This window comes from Argopecten irradians, chromosome 2 (assembly GCF_041381155.1).
Source record: "Argopecten irradians isolate NY chromosome 2, Ai_NY, whole genome shotgun sequence".
In the NCBI taxonomy this organism is placed as follows: domain Eukaryota; kingdom Metazoa; phylum Mollusca; class Bivalvia; order Pectinida; family Pectinidae; genus Argopecten; species Argopecten irradians.
Genome location: NC_091135.1, coordinates 32,935,960 through 32,952,937, shown reverse-complemented (window position 1 = coordinate 32,952,937; position 16,978 = coordinate 32,935,960). Strand labels below are relative to the sequence as shown.

The 16,978-nt window shown below is 32.0% G+C and overlaps 1 protein-coding gene across 17 annotated transcripts in view; it reads right to left on the bottom strand.

Moving 5' to 3' along the window:
* The window catches only part of LOC138315205 (uncharacterized), a 57,199-nt gene that overhangs the window by 12,551 nt on the left and 27,670 nt on the right, over window positions 1–16,978 (bottom strand). For 7 of the 17 annotated variants that reach the window (XM_069256039.1, XM_069256040.1, XM_069256042.1 and 4 more), the window contains exons 9-17: window positions 16,744–16,809; window positions 16,059–16,091; window positions 15,579–15,617; window positions 15,032–15,067; window positions 13,095–13,136; window positions 9,741–10,070; window positions 5,322–5,387; window positions 3,308–3,373; window positions 2,901–2,924 (exon numbers count right to left, since the gene is read on the bottom strand). In XM_069256039.1, coding sequence (XP_069112140.1) covers window positions 2,901–2,924; window positions 3,308–3,373; window positions 5,322–5,387; window positions 9,741–10,070; window positions 13,095–13,136; window positions 15,032–15,067; window positions 15,579–15,617; window positions 16,059–16,091; window positions 16,744–16,809 — 702 coding nt within the window. Of the gene's footprint in view, window positions 1–524; window positions 549–808; window positions 875–1,157; window positions 1,182–1,479; window positions 1,546–1,800; window positions 1,825–2,150; window positions 2,217–2,900; window positions 2,925–3,307; window positions 3,374–5,321; window positions 5,388–9,740; window positions 10,071–13,094; window positions 13,137–15,031; window positions 15,068–15,578; window positions 15,618–16,058; window positions 16,092–16,743; window positions 16,810–16,978 lie in introns of all 17 variants that reach the window. The other 10 variants (XM_069256034.1, XM_069256036.1, XM_069256038.1 and 7 more) reach the window with 4 other exon arrangements.

The window sequence follows — 16,978 nt, the reverse complement described above, 5'->3', positions numbered from 1 at the left end:
TTGATTTTATGTCATTATTTTGTGTTGAAGAATATCACACTCTCGATAAAATCCTGACGAAAGGCTTAAAACAAATTCCTTCAAACAGACTACAGCAACATGTTTATAACGAACACACTTACAAAAACGTCATGGTTCATATAATAAACATTTGTATATACAATTTGTTTGTAAGGAAATAATTATATAACGAAGTAATTTTGTTGGTCACAAGAGGTTCGTTATAACCATGTTTTGCTGTCAATGCCTGTTAGTTACTCCCAGTAACATTGCTTTCAACTCCAAAGCATTGCAAAAAGACCATTTTAATGCCATAACATGTCAGCTTAAGGCCAAATTAATACGGACAACATCACTACAACGTCAAATCAAAGTGTCTGTTATTAATTTCAAAACATATTGAATCACATGGTGTTAAATTGGTAACAGATATCAAGAGCAAAAAAAGTTAAATATTTTAAATATTTTATGAAAGCGTTAAAAATCGCATACACATTCATATATATAAGCGTGTAGAAACAAACCTTGCTTTCTCGAGGATAGTTTGTCTGAAATTGTGAAATCGTATTAGATAGACCATAAACGTTTCGCGTTAAGCAGCCTTTACCCACTTTGACAAATTATTTTAATTTATACGGAATCGATACAGGAAAAATTATCGCGGTAATTCTCATTTCATTGTTCAGATAAATCGGTAATAATATAAATTAATTAACTTTATGCATTAATTATCAAAGGAATATGTAGGATAATTATTTTATTGCTATGAAGTTTTTTAATGTGGATGTTTAAGCAATATGCAACCGACCTCCACGATATCATTTTCATATCGGTGTTTAGAATGTTCAATCTGCCGGCGCAAGACACCTGGTTCCTGAAATAATTTTAGAAATAACAGCATTGTTTTAATATATTTGTTCGACTGCGATTGGGAGTTAATCGACCTAATTGTTATTAGATAATGAACATCAAATTGTCATTTTAAAACTTTTTTTTTCATATTCAATATATCTGTCTGTTATGTTGCGCTATTTTGTTGTTTTTCCTTAAAACAAGTGCGTACGTCAATACATGTTCATTTATTATTGTTTATGTTTTGAATAGAATTATCATGTTTTATTTTTGTAAATACTAAGATGAATAGTTGGCAAACAAACCGTGCTTCGTCGAGGATTGTTTGTCTGAAATTTTAAAACAAAATAAAGGGACCGTTATTTTTTATCGAAGAAAGTCATTTAAATGGTGAAACTAAGAATAATCGTTCGCAACTAGTATATTCGAATATATATCTCCAGATGAAAGCATCTCATCACGTTAAAATCAACATAAATAGTATTTATTGTAGGAAACTATTAAGTAAAATGTTTACTGTTACATATTTATGTCTGAGACAACTTTCATATTTTATCTTTAATGATACAAACATGTTACGCCGACGTTGCAATAAAACTCTCTTATACAATATTAAGATCTACGCACCTCAACTAAATTACTTTCGAATCGGTGCTCGTGATTTTCTATTTGTCTTGGTAAGACACCAGGTTCCTGAAATGTAGTTCAGAGGCTAACTTATTCCAAAGTTAATTGATTTTAGATATTTACATTTTCTTATTTGAAAGGCAGTGACCGAAAATATGTATGTTCGTCAAAAAGATTTAAAAGTTACTTTGGATCATATGGGAGAACGTCGTTTACTTTTCATTTTAACACATTAGTAATTAGTTTTCTGTTGTATAATTAAACTTTTGGCATCTTATCATTATTGTTTGAATACTATTTTGGGCTTGTAACAAAACAGACCTTGCTTTGCCGCGGATTGTTTGTCTGAAAAAGGAAACAGATATAAGGTATGTTTGAATATACTTAGTAATAGATTAAGTGCATGAGCATTTCCGAGTAGCATTTAATCAAACCTTTATAAGATTACCATCACTAGTTTGAGCAATTTTAACAAATTATCGGTAAATCTTCACCAACACGATACGATATATAGCATATAGAACCTCATATTATCAGCGCTATTTAACTATGTAACTATGTTGTAATCCATTGTAGTTTTTCTGATATCTATTATAACAATTTCTGAGAAAACTCGATCGATTTAATTCAGAAGCAAAAATATCATAAAACACCAATGTGTGTTGACAAACCTCGACGAGGTTACTTTCAAAACGGTGTTCTGGGTCTTCTATCTGACGGGATAAGACACCAGGATCCTGGAACGGATGAAACTTCATATTTCACACGAATGAAGTCTTCATGTGTTAATGTGTTAATGCTCATGGATAAAGAAGTATTTATATTTTACAGGAATATTATCGATTTTATGTCTGTTTTAACATTTATTTTAAATCATAAGGAAACGAATTGGACTTGCGTATGTATTGTCGTACACAAGTAAAGGAACTAAAGATACTAATAATAACATATATCATGCCTCGTGTCTGTTGATCTTCCTTATCGCGTAATTCACTCTCATTATCTTTATTGCTATGTTTATATATGTGTGTATTAGTCGTTGTAATTAATCAAACTCCCTTTTTGATTATATTTATATTTCATTTTAAGAAAAAACTAGCAGTGATCATTCCTTCGTACCAATACATGTTAATTTCATAACGAAGAAAATTTAGACATTTTTTCGTATAATGTATATATCTATTCTAAGTAAGAGTTCAGAAACGTAAAGAAAATGGCTTTAAAGAAAAATACCGCATACTGTAAAGTCAATAGGAAAACAGCTGTTATTATGAAAGCTACAGCGATATCACTCAAACGTTCGTTTTGATCAATGAAACAAAACGAAAAGTTTCTGTTGAGACAGATGTAGGAAAAAGATTATATCACGTTAATGAGCTAAAGCTAAAGAGTAAATATAAGCAGGTTTAATGATCACAAACCTGGCTTCGCCTTGGGCTTGTTGTCTGAAATAAGAAAATTTGTAGCATGCCGCTATCAATAAACTATATTTCTGACATCTGATCATTTGACAATTGACAGTTTTTTATTTATTAAATATCATCATTTTTATATAAACATTATCAAAAACGTTTAAAAAAATAAAGCACCAATATATCAAGTTTAATATATATAAATTATGTAACTGTTGACGATTCTTTTATCTTTCTTTGTGCAAACAAGAGTTGTTTCTTTTGGACAAAAACGTTTCACTGATTATCTAATTTACATTTGTGTCATTTAAAAAAAAATGTTTAAATAATCTTATTTTCAAATTACCTTAAATTATAATTTCACGAAAATTTTTCATTTAAATATGTTTCGTAACCATTAAGTTAATTAAACACACCTCCATCAAGTTATTTTCATATCGGTGTTCATGGTGTGGTATGGGTCGAGATAACACTCCTGGGCCCTAAAATATATTTACAATTTATAAAAGTTATGAATTGTATATACCAGGTGTATATATTTATATAGTTCATGCGTGATATGAAAAAGAAAAAGCATAAATGGAACGTGTCATGTTCACACCATTAACTGTAGTAATAAAAGAAATAGTTTATTAGTAGAATGATTGTTTTAAATATGAGAAAGAAACATCAGTTAAACGACAACGTTATGAAGATTTCTAACACACGGCATGGTAAATAAGCTTGCGTTCTGTTTAAATCATTCAGTCTTACCAATTCTTACGTTATAATTCGCCCGGAAAACAAATACATACTTACGTTATACATTACATTCACATATTTCAAAACGGTTTATCATTATAACAATAAATAAAAACGTGATACTATTCTGATAAATAACATTGATGTATAGGCCTTCAAAAACGATGACGAAATACACAAACATCGACAATAATTAAACGAATTTTTAAAAAAAGCTGTTAATACACAGTACATCATCACGGTGGCAACAACAACAAATTAATTTCTTCTTAGCCATACATTTCTTGGGTAAAACATTAAACGATTAATCAAATCTGGATTTGAGTATACAGAAGTGTAATCAAAATAATTCCTGAAATCAAATTTCTCATTCCTTAGAGAGTTGATCTGCCAATAACTGATCTACGTAGCTGATACATGATGACAAGTGCATTATGTGACTTATTTTTTTCAATATGTTGACGTGATAACTAAATGGGGGAAAAGCAGATAGCTCTATTTAAAGCTGATTTCATATCCATTTAAGTATACATTCTTAATATCAGCGTAAGTGAACACCATCAACACGTTCGTTTTTGTTGAACGAGCCATTATCACAACTTCTAAAAACTTCATTTCATAATATCAAAGTTTTATGTTATTTTTTTCAAACCAAAAACCAAAAGCATAATTCAACGCTGTGTTTTCATTCATAAACTTAAATTACTTCCTGTGTTTTCACCGTACTTTGACAAGACGTGCTGGATCGGATCTGATGCATGGTTTAGAAATGTGACATATGTAAGGTTACTTTAATTGCATTGTATCGGTAGCATACAGAAGTGCAGTACAAAGGCAAGTGAATAGTATGATGATATACTGATCTATATCTATAACTATTTTAGTGGTAGGGAGGGAGACATGTACTTTTTTCAGCAGTGGTATTTTTGAAAGGGCGGTTAATATTTGGTCGTCGTTAGCATCACTGATCGCTATAAACATCTTTTCATATTTGAACTTCGATATCAATGGTTACTTTATACATAGATTTACATCTAATTGTTCGTCATTTTCTTTTATTATAAAATAAGATAGTAAGCATTATAATTAAAATCTTGGCTCAAGATTTTTTAATGCTACAAGCATAAATGTGAAAGCTTTTAAGCTTCGTTCAAATTCGAATATCGGATCTCATTTTAGCAGAAGTTTGAAAACTAACGTATATAAGAGCAGAATACTTCTACTAAATGCTTTCTAGACGTCAAACTAATGTTTATTCTATACTATGGCTAATGCGGAAGATTATAATAAGGTGGTCGATGATGGGAATGTTACGAAGGAAAATTACATGTTACATGAAGTATCGATAATCAATTAATGCTGTGATTTATATTAAAAAAAATAACTGATCTTTATGGTGACACTATTTTTTTTTTACAATTCCATGAAACAATTTGTGAAAACAATATGATGATACTTCAGTAATTCCTTCTGGTGAAGTGTTTGGTAAGGTCGAATATCAAAGTCAGGCTAACGTGAATAATAATGCTTTCAGAATAGAATTAAAATTCAATCAATAACTATGCAAATGACAAAGGCAAATGTTCATGCTCCGTATGCGCATGCATACATCTGGGTGATAGACAAACAATAAAAGAAAAGCTCCGGATATGTCTATGTAAAAGATAAACTATCTACGGAATGACACACCTTAGTTGGTGGACGTTCGTACAAACGTTTATGGTGGGCTATTGTTCCCGACACCATCTGTAGATCCTGAAGTTCGAGTAACAACAACCAATCAGAATTAAGAAAATTAGTTTACACATTGCATGAACGTTCTCTATTTGTCATATTAACTAAATTAATACGAAATTTAATTTCTCTAGTATTGTTATTGCACAATAGCGTATGCTGGATTTTCTAATAAAAACAAATGAATATCACAGTTATAGTTTCTATAGTTAGTGTGTGATTGCAATAGAAAAGCAATACCAGAAACCATATCGGTGATTCAAAGATGCATATTCATCATTGCTTATCATAGAACAACGGGCATCGGTTTTACAAAAGTCAACACGCCGCTTACCAGGAAATTGTGATGCGGATCAAAATGATTAACAATGTATTTTAGACAATATTGTTGCCACACATAATCGTGTTCATTTAAAAGCCAAATTATATGGCGCCTTATGTTATTAGACAGTAAAACACCGATGTTTTATTCCTTGTCATCAGGTTCCTAATGTACCTTGATGAAATTAATTTCATCGTAAAACTGATGATGTAAACCTCATGTGAATCATATTCAGGTCGTTTATCTGCGCGATCAAATCAACGAAGTTTCTTTTGTACATATTTTTATTTATGAAATATCAAAAACAACCCCCACCAGTACAGCAGATACGTCTGTTTACATTTCAGATACATTTGCATTTACACCAATAATGAAATATACGTCTATAAATAATGGAATGTCTGCGTCAGTATGAACTCAGAGCAAATGCATTGTTGTGCTCCAATGCATTACACTCGTATATCACAACATTTATACAACTGTGCCAAACCAACCTTAGAATCACCACTATCCGCTGGGGAAGACTGTGATTTAAGCTGCCCAATCAAAAACAACAAAAAACACTCATTTTCTTTATACATAGATCAACTGAATGTTTGACATTTATGAAGTCTTCTTTTAAATCAAACTAAATCACGTTCTCGTCATCAGAATACAGACTTTCTGGCCTAGCTAATCGATTACGTTTGACAATGGTGTCCACGACATATCATTAAGAAATAAATATATATTACTCTTTGACTTATATATTTTGTAGATTTAACAAGTTATAAATTCACCATTACGCAACAATATTAATTGATATACAACATTTGTACCAGACCTCTATACACCACGTAACACAACATCCAAGGAGGACGATGTGAAGTTTGTCAAGACACCCACAGATAAAAATCTCTTTTACTTACAACAGTGTTAATCGAATACGATGTAGAAACAATGCATCATATACTTCTTTAATGCGCTATAAATTAAGGTAATATGATTTTCTCAAACAATATTTTCACAAGGGAAATGACATAAATAATAAAAAGCGTGAAACCTTGAAATATTAACTATGCGACAACATTATGCAATATAAGCTGTTAAGCTTGTATTGTACCACTACGATATGACAGGTTATAAACATAAATGTGTGTCTCTGACACCTAAATTGAGCATGCATAGTGAGGGGGAGATACATCACAACACGCAATGTTACTAAACAACTAAGTCGGGGAAGTGCTTGTAACGCACCTGGGCTGGTCGTTCGAACAAACGCTGGTGATGAGCGACGTGTCTCGGGTTGCCCGAATGTGGCTACATCATATAATGCAACTGGTCAATTTGACATTTTCGGTGAATTTTCACATTTTAAGTATACGGTTTTTATTAATTTGTCAGTTTTACTGAAATCCTGCACATTATTGTATATTAAATGTACCATCCAATTAGATCTAGTTATGTTTGACATATTATTTAGTAGCGTTTATAGAATATAGATCGAAAATAAAATCATTCAGATAATAATATATGATACATCGGTAGCGCTTAACTACGACTTTGTAATCCTTTGAGATATGGGTAAGTGATATTTTTTGAATATCTGTGAATTAGATCAAGCCCTTTACATATTTTATTCTTATTGAATTATAAATTAAAGTTGAAAATGAGCCAGGAGTAACACACCTGTACATTCTGTAGGTGATAGGGTATATACAACTGCCTGGGTCTCTCTGCCTGTAATGGTAGGTGTTATGTACAGTTACGGCGATTTGGCAAATGATCAAATTAATTTCAATATAATTTGAAAAAAAATATGCACATTTTGATGAAAGTGCTTATTTAATTTAGTTTAGTTCGTTTAATTTACGACAAATTTGTTATTTAATTATTAGTGTTTTGTAGTTTCGATAAAAAATTCACAAAAATCTTATTTACAGACAAATATAAGTTTTATAGTTTTAACGTTTTATTAGTAGAATGTCGTATGCATTTTCCATGGACGTTGAAGATGCATTACCACGTTTCATTATAACTAAAGACAACATGACATGTGCAGTTATCCTACCATCTCTGTTTCATGACTATTCTGGTGAGAACCCTCGTTTTCTACATATTCTTTTTCCTCTTCCTGTTAAGAGAAGTAAATAGCAATACTGAAATTCGCCGTTTCCCTTTATTTTTCTTATGACAAATTTTGTTAAATAGGGAACAGTCTTTATTGCATGACTCAGATACAAGTCGGTATAAAATGTTACTGTGTATTTGTCACAAGCCACAGGGAAACATTGTAAATTCTGTAAATCCTGTGGTATTTTTATGAACACGTTATTTGCCCCTGTATAGCGAGAAGATCGACAGGACACTCGTCATAATAGAGTATGCTAGCATTGTGGTTACGTAATATGGGCTCAAATGTTATGTAAATGTTCTGTAACAATAAATCATTGAAACAGCGGGAATCGTGCCCTATCGGGAATCTACACAGCAAGAGATCCCATTGGTGTACACACCAAAACGAATGTACTTTTGTTACATATCTAAAATCGTGATACAATATCAATCATTGTAAAGTATGTGTCTCGTATCTTGAGAGAAACGTCATTTCACATTAAAAATACTGTATTTTTGCCATTTACTATGAATGATAAGTAGTAAGACATAAATTATATTCATGCACCTATATGAAACACAGAATATGGTATGGACAGGATGGAAAGGGACATGACATGACGCGACGCGACAGGACGCAAATGAGTACCACTTATAACAGGGTATTAAAATGTATAAATGAGATGTTTTCGTGATATTCCTGATTTAAAACAAAAAATAAATGATACCGTTTCCATAAATATACCAGGGTACACAACTAATAGGATATACTGTTATTCCCTTACAATAATATATTCTAGTATTTTATAGAGACACATACGACAATTAAATCACATTACTCATGTATTTTTGCAGACACATGCAAACATACAGGATAAAATTAGATTCCTTTACCAAGTTATACACAGCGTTTGAATTGATTGATTTTCAATCCGTTCACCTCAAAGGAGTATATAAAGTGTCGGATTCCACAAAAGATCATGTTCTTGCTACTTCAAGTTAAATGAAAGAGCAATGGTATGAAATCATATTATATTATACATCGGAAAAAGCCATCTGAACAACCAACGGTAATGAAAGCAGCATTATGAAAAGCGGTTGGTAAACCTTCAGAAATTTCCTGTTGTGTATTCGGTGACAAGCGAAGTCTATTGAAAATATTCCTACTCTGTTGCTCGCAATCCCCATTGAGTACAGACTATCATATACAGCGGCCTCAATGGGGTAAACACTTGCTTTTCAGGGTGATTTATTCACTTTACTCTTGTTAGTGTAAATACATAAAGTTGGAGCTCGTCAATAATTTAATAAAGCATACATGCTAACGAGAGGACACTTTAAAGATATTTAATAAGATTTACAAAATCATTTGGCCCAATTCCAGTGGGAAGTGATCTGTGTTTGCACAATATCAGCATAAATAACATGGCAACTGTTTGTTTTCAACTAGCAATATAGTAACTAGACTAACGGCCAAGAGACGTGAAAAGTTCACAGGCATTCAACAATTCCATAATTATAGAATGGCCAATGTTAAGTTATCAAAACTTTTATCATTTAATATCTTTAGCGAAGGCATATATGCAATCGCAATTAACTGTACTACATGTTAACTCTCTTTTCTTTTAGTTGATATAAACTACTGATTCAATATAGGTACTCGGCACAGAAAAATTCGTTTGATATTATATATATGATTGTTATTATGTCATTCTACCAACACAAATGGTTGATGTTTTAATACGTTCAACACAACCTTATATTAAAATGCCTGTTCATGGAAGAATTCCTGGTAATTCTAATACTGTAAAGACACATGCAACCAATGCCCACATGTTTAATATCGGTATTAGTCCCTATTTTATAGCAACATGCAATACCAATATGCAATATTATACTAACATGTATTAATGTTTTCGTTTGCTACCAATGCTAGATATATAAACAATTGGTCTTACCCCTCCGCCAGTGTTGTGATGGGAATAAGGTTTAAAATTGCCGTCATGAAGTTCAATCTTGTCCAATTCCCGTTTCATCTGTCCTTTATTCATACTGTCAAATGCATTATTCGCTGGTGGTGGCGGAGAGCGACGGTCAAAAGATGTTGGTCGCCTATTCCGCTCAGACCGGTCCGTTAATGGTCCGTCTTCGAACCTGGTAGGAGACCTCCGCTCAGAATCGTATCCAGGCCTATCTGTCATAGGCATATTTTTGTAGAAACTGGGAGGATCGTTTTTGTCGAAATAAGGTCGGCTGTCATGATCTCTCGCGTATCTTCGAGCCAATTCCTGTTGTGGCAGTATTTCAAAATCATTAGGTTTGGATTTTATAGTGTACACCTGTGACCTAAGGCTATCATTTTCATCCCTCAATTTTTCTAGTTCCATACGCATGCCTTGTAACCTTGCCGAATGTGTGTCGTTCCTAGCATTTATCTGTTCCAACCGGTTGCCATGGAAACCGATATTCTTTTCCACTTGGTCAAGTCGTACACCAGTACTTGGCCAACGATACGCCATATTTAGTGACGTCCGCGTTGGCTACTTGCTATCGGTAGATCGGGGTGTTTATACTAAACGGTATCCAACTCACTGTTTCCTAACCCCACTCCCGCACTAACCATGTGACCAATGAGTCGACAAGATATTTGTCCCTACTTTATCGGTTTGACAAACACCAAAAGCGCATTCACTGAGAGAGTGTAGATTTTAGGTTTATATTATACTTATTTCTTCACCTCTTTCATCAACACACAACCTGTATCATTACACTAACACTATTGAAAGCTATTCATATTGCGAAAGGCGTGAATGTTATTTATGTATAGCGATGAAGAAAAAACATAAAAGTAAGAAAGGAGCCCCAATTATTCATCCATGGCATGGCCTATTCAGTTGTAAGATTTCCTCTACATAAGCATTGCCTAATAACCCTATCAATCTGTTATATAGACTAAAATACCCAAATTGTCTGTACTTTTGACTTGTATGGGATTCCACTGTTTGAGCGCTAAAGCATAAAACAGGGCATTTTCATTTGCTATCAATATGCTATCACTGTGGTATTTAAGTTTGTATACATAAAGTTCAAGTGGTTAAATTTAAATAGACAAATACATTAAAACATAAATCGAAAATCAATACCTAGATAATTAACCCGCTTTCCTTTTATACATATAATATATAGCAATATCCTCTGGGTACCAATGCCACTCCAAACACAGTAAAACTAGCGTAGAACAAAACCCTTTCACAATTCACACGTACATGTATTGTAATACGCAGTGACAATACAAAATTCAATTTACGTAAGATAAGAAATATTTAACCTTTACCATGTTAACAAATAGAAAACCTGAACCTCCAATACAAATAAAGAAACAGACAAGGTGATACTCTGGAGAGATTCAAAACCGTTTACAGCTGTATCAATATGAGTAAACCATTGAAAATTTAATGGGGACAGATGTCGTGCTAGGATACAGACACGGGAAGGATATGAAACTCTGTCACGGCTACGTAACTAGCAAAATATACACAGCGCTGATGCAAAATAGTTTGTTGTGTTGGGATATAATGCAGGTAAACGTGTACAACTGGCATCGGTAAAAAAACAATCTTGGGTTTGAAAGTACGCTCTCAAATATGGAAAGGACGTGAACCTCTGACAGAAGCAAGATCTATTTATGATCTGGACCGGTGTGAAACAGATCACTATGATATTACACAGGTACAGGTAAACAGGAACTTCGGACACAGGTAGAGAAGATAACCTGCTTATAAACAGACTCGGTGTGAAACATTGTTCTGTTTATTGATTTAAGAATAGTGCTAGTGCTTGAGAAATGTGAAGACGGTATGTTAGCATTGGAATTATCTAAACAAGTTATTTTTTTCATCGGTTAGAATGTCCCTAGGAAAACCAAGGATCATATACTTAATTCTTAAAAAATACATAAAACAGAAACTAAATTTTCTAATTTAAGTTCCAAAACGTTTTATGTCATTAAAGCAGAAGGATTTGAGCAAGGGAGTTGTGAGGACAGTGAAGCTAAACGGGTGATTGTCTGGGTTAGTATCAATCGAGCAATCCCACATAAACACATCTATTAAAACACAATACATACAGGGCGCATCACGTACAGACATAGATAATTAATAAGTATACATACATATATACATCAAAAGAGAGATATTCGTATGTTATTACACACAAATCGCAATTTCAACAAACATCAGGTATATTCCGGAAAAAATCTTATTTCGAATTATTAATTTTATAGATACCTAGATTACAGTTACATTAACGAATTTAAACTTTAGAATTTAAACTTTTCATTGATTGTCATATCGAATTGATTAAGACTAAACAAATGCTTTTAGTCGTATGACATATTATACATATTGCATAACATGGCTAATAATTAACCCGAAAATAAAATTGACAAAAAAATCCACTTACCACATCATTCTGTTTATCAATAGAAAACAGAGTGTCACGCAAGTTATAATGGTATACATCGAATACAATACAAATACACAATAAAGGATCTAAATGATCAATAGAAATTAGTCGATCGTTCGAAAATGAACGATTAAAATGTTGTTAAAATAAGTTAAACACTATTAGAATGGTATATTGTTCAGGTAAAAAAATTGTATTAAAAAAGGGGTGTCATTTATAAAATGAAGCACAAAGAATCGAAGAACATCATTCAGACTGAAAACGATTTTAAAATGGAATAATGAACAGATGCAGAATTCACAGAATTAAATATATGATGCATAACCGGTTATTTTCATGGATTAAACATTTCCACGATTTTGTTACATCGAGGAAAAGTTAAATTTCAAAATTGAATTTTCGCAGAGCACATTTTCGTGACCGAGTCAATGTGCAGGAACATATAATCCCCAAGAAATAATTTCCTATTCCGTCTTTGCATATTACTGAGTAAGCTCCCTTGCGGGTATGTATCCATTGTGACGTCATTATTTTGTGAGTGCATTTCACGTCGTTCTCTCCGAAAAATATTACTTAAATACGCTTGCAAACACATGACGTCATAATTAATACCTACCCGCAAGGACAGATAACTCTGTAATATATAAAAACAACGATCTGACTTTCAATGTTTGATATATGACACAATCATTTCTCAATATTTAGTGGATCTAACTTTGGCAATTATAGAAGAATATCATTCCCTCTAAAATAATCGGTTATATACGGTAGCAAACCCAACGATAATGTATCCTATCAAAATAAAGGCATATTTGTTGAATCAGTACAATGCGATTGATTAAACTTACCCTAGCTCTGATATCGCTGACAATCTGCTGCTTTTGTGTAAACTGTGAAACAAAAATTCATTATGACTTTTAAAAACCATTCTACAATGTATTTGTGTTTCAGGTACAAATCATTAATGACTATAAGACATTATATAGATCGATATAGATACTCCTTCTCTCACAGGAAACATATGTGTTATCAGAAAAAAGGTCGGTAACAATACACTAAAACATTATATATCAACTCCTATATTACATTGATAAATACATTGTACACATCTTTAAGATGAGTATGTCCTCATATAATATACTATAAGAGAAGTTTACGAATGAATATATTACTACATGTATATGCAAATCAGCTATATATCATATAAATAAATGAAATATTATTCTAAGTAAGCACTACACTAAAACGAGACTTGGCATAAAATTGATAATTTATTAATTAGGTCACATCTGCCCAATCAAGTAAAGTTACACTTAATTATAACACAATTTTTCGTCACAAGTTCATACGACGCAAACAAAATCAAAATTTAACTGTTATCAATTAATGAAAGCATAACAAAGCAAGATTTTTCCTTTATACATCTCCCTCCAAAGTGTTTTGTCCAAGTCAAACACAGTGACGACGAAATTGTGTTTTAATGATTTAAAGTGAAGATGATATTGTCCAGTAACACAACGAACTGCAATTGTGTATTCCCATCTCAATACATTGTGTATTGTATTTTAACCGTGCCATGTTAAGTTAAACCCAACATATGGTGCGTGACAATTGTGCTTACAAAATGATCTGTCTTCAACATAGTTAAGGGGGACTAGTGTTTAAAACAATTTTATAGGTAAAACATGAACAAATTTAAAAAGATTGGTCTACTATTTTGAGTATAATACATATATATGCTAAATAATCTCATTTTTTGGCCAATTCGATGGAATTTACGTTTTCTACATATGTAAAATGATGTGATTAAACCGCATGCAACAGAAAGATTATTTAAAACAATAATCTGGGCAAACCCAGAACACTAGCAAATTAAAAGTAAAACCATCGAATATGAACAGTGCAACATGATGTAATACCAGAATAAAAAATCAACAAATGCAAAGTATTTTAGTAGGCAGGACACCCTAAATAATGAATTTGATCTCAATATTGAAAAATTATCTTTTATTAAGAATAAGCTTACAATGTTCTTGCTAAAAATGCTAAATGCTAACACTTGTTTATTTTGGGACTAAATAATCGTTATGGATAAAATGTTTGTTTTTCAAGCGTCGACACTGCTAGCTAAAAGCTGACATGCTTGGCGAATATATACATGTATATACATTTGATGATTTTATAACCTGTAGCATGTAAACAATGACTGGAGAAGATTTGTATTTATCATATTTATCAATAATACCGACCCAAACAACTGTTTTCATAAGATAGCGCCACATTCTTACAATGAATCAATAACATGCATGTTTGTTAGTCATTTGAAATATTGAACGCAAAACGATATCAGAACGATCACGATAATACTGTTAATCTCTGAAAAAGCCCGCATTAGAATGGGACAAACGAGGGAAATGCTGGAGGCACAGGAGTGTTATAACTAGGATGCTATGGGAAATCAAGTATCAGGTAGTTTATGGGGGTTATCCCTATAATTTCATGATATACTTAATCGTATTGGACTAACTACGTGCACTTAGATAAATATACAATAGCGATATTCAATCTAGATACGTTTCCTAATTTGAATATATATATTACACTAGAATACTTCAGTATTTCAATTTCGCATCATGTACCCCAAAGCACCATGCACACATTCATTTGTCCAGATAAGAGTTGCTTCCCTTTGATCTAAAGCATGCCGATAGATATTAGTCAAAGGGGAATAACTGAGCATTCAAAGACTACAGTACTACCATCTAGTATCCTACCGCCGACTTACGTCCCCATAATCCTTCTGTGTGGTTCTAGCAGTAAACTGAAATTTAATTCATCACCAAAACTGCATTGAGATACGATTCTCACGTGACAGCAATCTTTTTTGTTGGTGTGGATTTCAAGTATTTCATGATTTTCTTTAAAATTGAGCTGAATTTTCAGTTCAAAAGCAGCTTGGAGTCAGAGTTCCAATTGAATTCTCTGTATAGACTTACACACAATTTCACTGTGTGACTTTCACATACTTTATCGGTAAATTGTGAATGAAGAAATGTTTTTAAAATATCGATGGAAAAAGAACAATCAAAGTGGATATTGATACAATGTCTATATAGTGAATACAGAAACACTGGAATACGGCCTTCGTAAGGTGAAACTGGTGAAAACTAAAAATTTTGGAACCAGAGGGAAATATAAAACAATACCAATAGAGGTAAAATGGAGTTCATTAATGACATTGAATGTATGGTTTCCTTTTGATCATATACGATTCAACTATAAATATACAATGTAGTAAAAACTGAATTAAGTATATATAAACGAATACTTACATCACCATAGTCATGTTGGGTGGTGCTGTTGATTGCATACTGAAAATATTTACAAACATTTAAACATTACATTCTTTCAAAGCAGTGTACAAGTAACCGATTATAAGTTCATGTTAAATGATATTCTTAGAGAATAGTTTCATATAATTTTAAAGATACTTAGACATATTTTATTTGTTAATATATGTTTAGGTTTATGAAATTGACACGGGAAAATGTAATTCAAGAAATCGTGAAATTAAACGATTCTTTGTTTTTTTATAAAATACTAATCTCTTTTCAACAACGAAAAAAAAAATAATTGTCAGAGATCAACTATTGTTTCGGTTAAAGTACCACTCTTTGAAAGAAGACCGTTGCCTCTGACAATTCATATACTGCTATGGAAAAATAATCATTTGTTAAACTAAACTTTGTTGACAATGTACATGCAAATTTTCTTATTCAATATTTTAAATATTTATAAATCATTCTACTTACTGTGTTAAAAGGCGGCAGATCATCACGGGTCGTCTTGAGAAAAATATAAATACAATAATAAGATCTATTTATATACACTTCAAGTCATGTATCCTTTTCAATTTGACTTTATTAAAATATTAAACTAAATAATAATAAAGATAGTTGTCTGGGCAATTGGGAAACACTTGTTACACATGTGCGACAACAATAAACGAACAAACATTAAGCATCTACAAAAATTAGTTCAGTAATGTTTACTAATAAAACAAAGTCTATTCTCAAAATCGATAGCCATATTATACTTATTCGGATTTGCCCATTCTCACTTCATATTCGTAGATGGGGTTTTTTTCTATAGGATTTTAAGAGGTATTATGAGGAAAAATAACATTAAATATTTTTGACTAATCTCTATGAAATTTTTTTGTTAAAAATTGGTGTGAAAATGCGACGTTATCGGCAGGTAACAATGGAGATGTTGATGTTGCGGATTGATTTAATAAATCAACAGAATCATACATTAAAAACTATTCTAATTTGTCAAGAAGTCACAAGTAATTAATCATGAATATCGATGTCACTTTTTTTAATTTCGTCGAGATATTAAACAATACAAAATATCCCGATAAAAAAACAAAAAGTGGCATCAATGTTTCATAATTAATTCTTTAGACATTAAATCTTAATTGAGTTATATGCTTACATCATAATGATTATAGCTCCTCGCGTTGATCGGTGGGCCTCCAGTGGGCGAGTAACTGTCGTAACCCTGAAAACCGATAAAATGGCAGTGAAGCATTATAATAACTGTCTGATCGGTGTCAGGAATCTTGGACAACAAAATGTTGAATTAAGATTTCATATTTATATATACAGTGATGCAAACATCAAATGTATAAAGCAACGGTATTATGGCATTATTTGGAAAAAAAATAGAA